Source organism: Mesitornis unicolor, unplaced genomic scaffold (genome assembly GCF_000695765.1).
Source record: "Mesitornis unicolor isolate BGI_N332 unplaced genomic scaffold, ASM69576v1 scaffold25787, whole genome shotgun sequence".
In the NCBI taxonomy this organism is placed as follows: Eukaryota; Metazoa; Chordata; class Aves; order Mesitornithiformes; family Mesitornithidae; genus Mesitornis; species Mesitornis unicolor.
The window spans coordinates 37,791-38,476 of NW_010194746.1; the positions used below are offsets into that span (position 1 = coordinate 37,791).

The window sequence follows — 686 nt, forward strand, 5'->3', positions numbered from 1 at the left end:
CGTGGAGTATGACTCGCTCGTCCAACTTCTTCGCTTCTGGAGGCCTGGACTCGAAGACGTTGGCAGCTCCCAGGGTCCCGTTGCTGGATATGGTGCTGCCGTCCCCCTTGCCGAGGGTGCTCTTGGAAAGCTGGTTGAGCTTGGATCCCTGATCGATTTGCTCGTTAATCCTCATCGTGTCATATATCGATCTCTGGGGCACGTAGCAATCCTCTATATAACCATCCTCCTCCTCGCCCTTCCCCAGGCAAGTGCGGTTCTGCCGTAGACAGTCTGGCCGGCTCAGTGGTTTGCCCATGCTCTCGTCCTTACGGGTGATGAAACCGGCACCTTTTCCCCCGCCACCGCAGGAAGCATCACACGGCCAGCAGGTCCCAAACCCGCCGCGGCAGACTCTTAATCCCAAACTACGGGGATGGGAGGGTGCACCGGCAGCACCGCGCCGGCTCAGCAGCCCGACCGGCCGTCCCGAGCGGTGAAACAACCCATCTCATCCCCCCGACCGCCCTAAAAAACCCTCATCCATCAGGAAAAAAAACCATCCAAATCCGACAGCTTTGATAAAATATTCCCAATCGCCGTTTGCGACAGTAACCGCGGAAGAGTTTGAACCTCTTAATTTATCCCGTCCGTCCTTCTTTAATAACAAAGGCACTGCTTGTCCCGGCCGCTCACGTCTCCCAGCC

The 686-nt window shown here is 57.1% G+C and overlaps 1 protein-coding gene across 1 annotated transcript in view; it reads right to left on the bottom strand.

Moving 5' to 3' along the window:
• LOC104543328 (microtubule-actin cross-linking factor 1-like) overlaps positions 1-298 on the bottom strand; it is a gene marked incomplete at its 3' end in the record, with an annotated part of 36,575 nt that extends 36,277 nt beyond the window's left edge. The window contains 1 exon segment of the mRNA XM_010187912.1: positions 18-298. Within this exon segment, the coding sequence (XP_010186214.1) occupies positions 18-298 (281 nt within the window).
• Between the last annotated feature and the right edge of the window lie 388 nt (positions 299-686).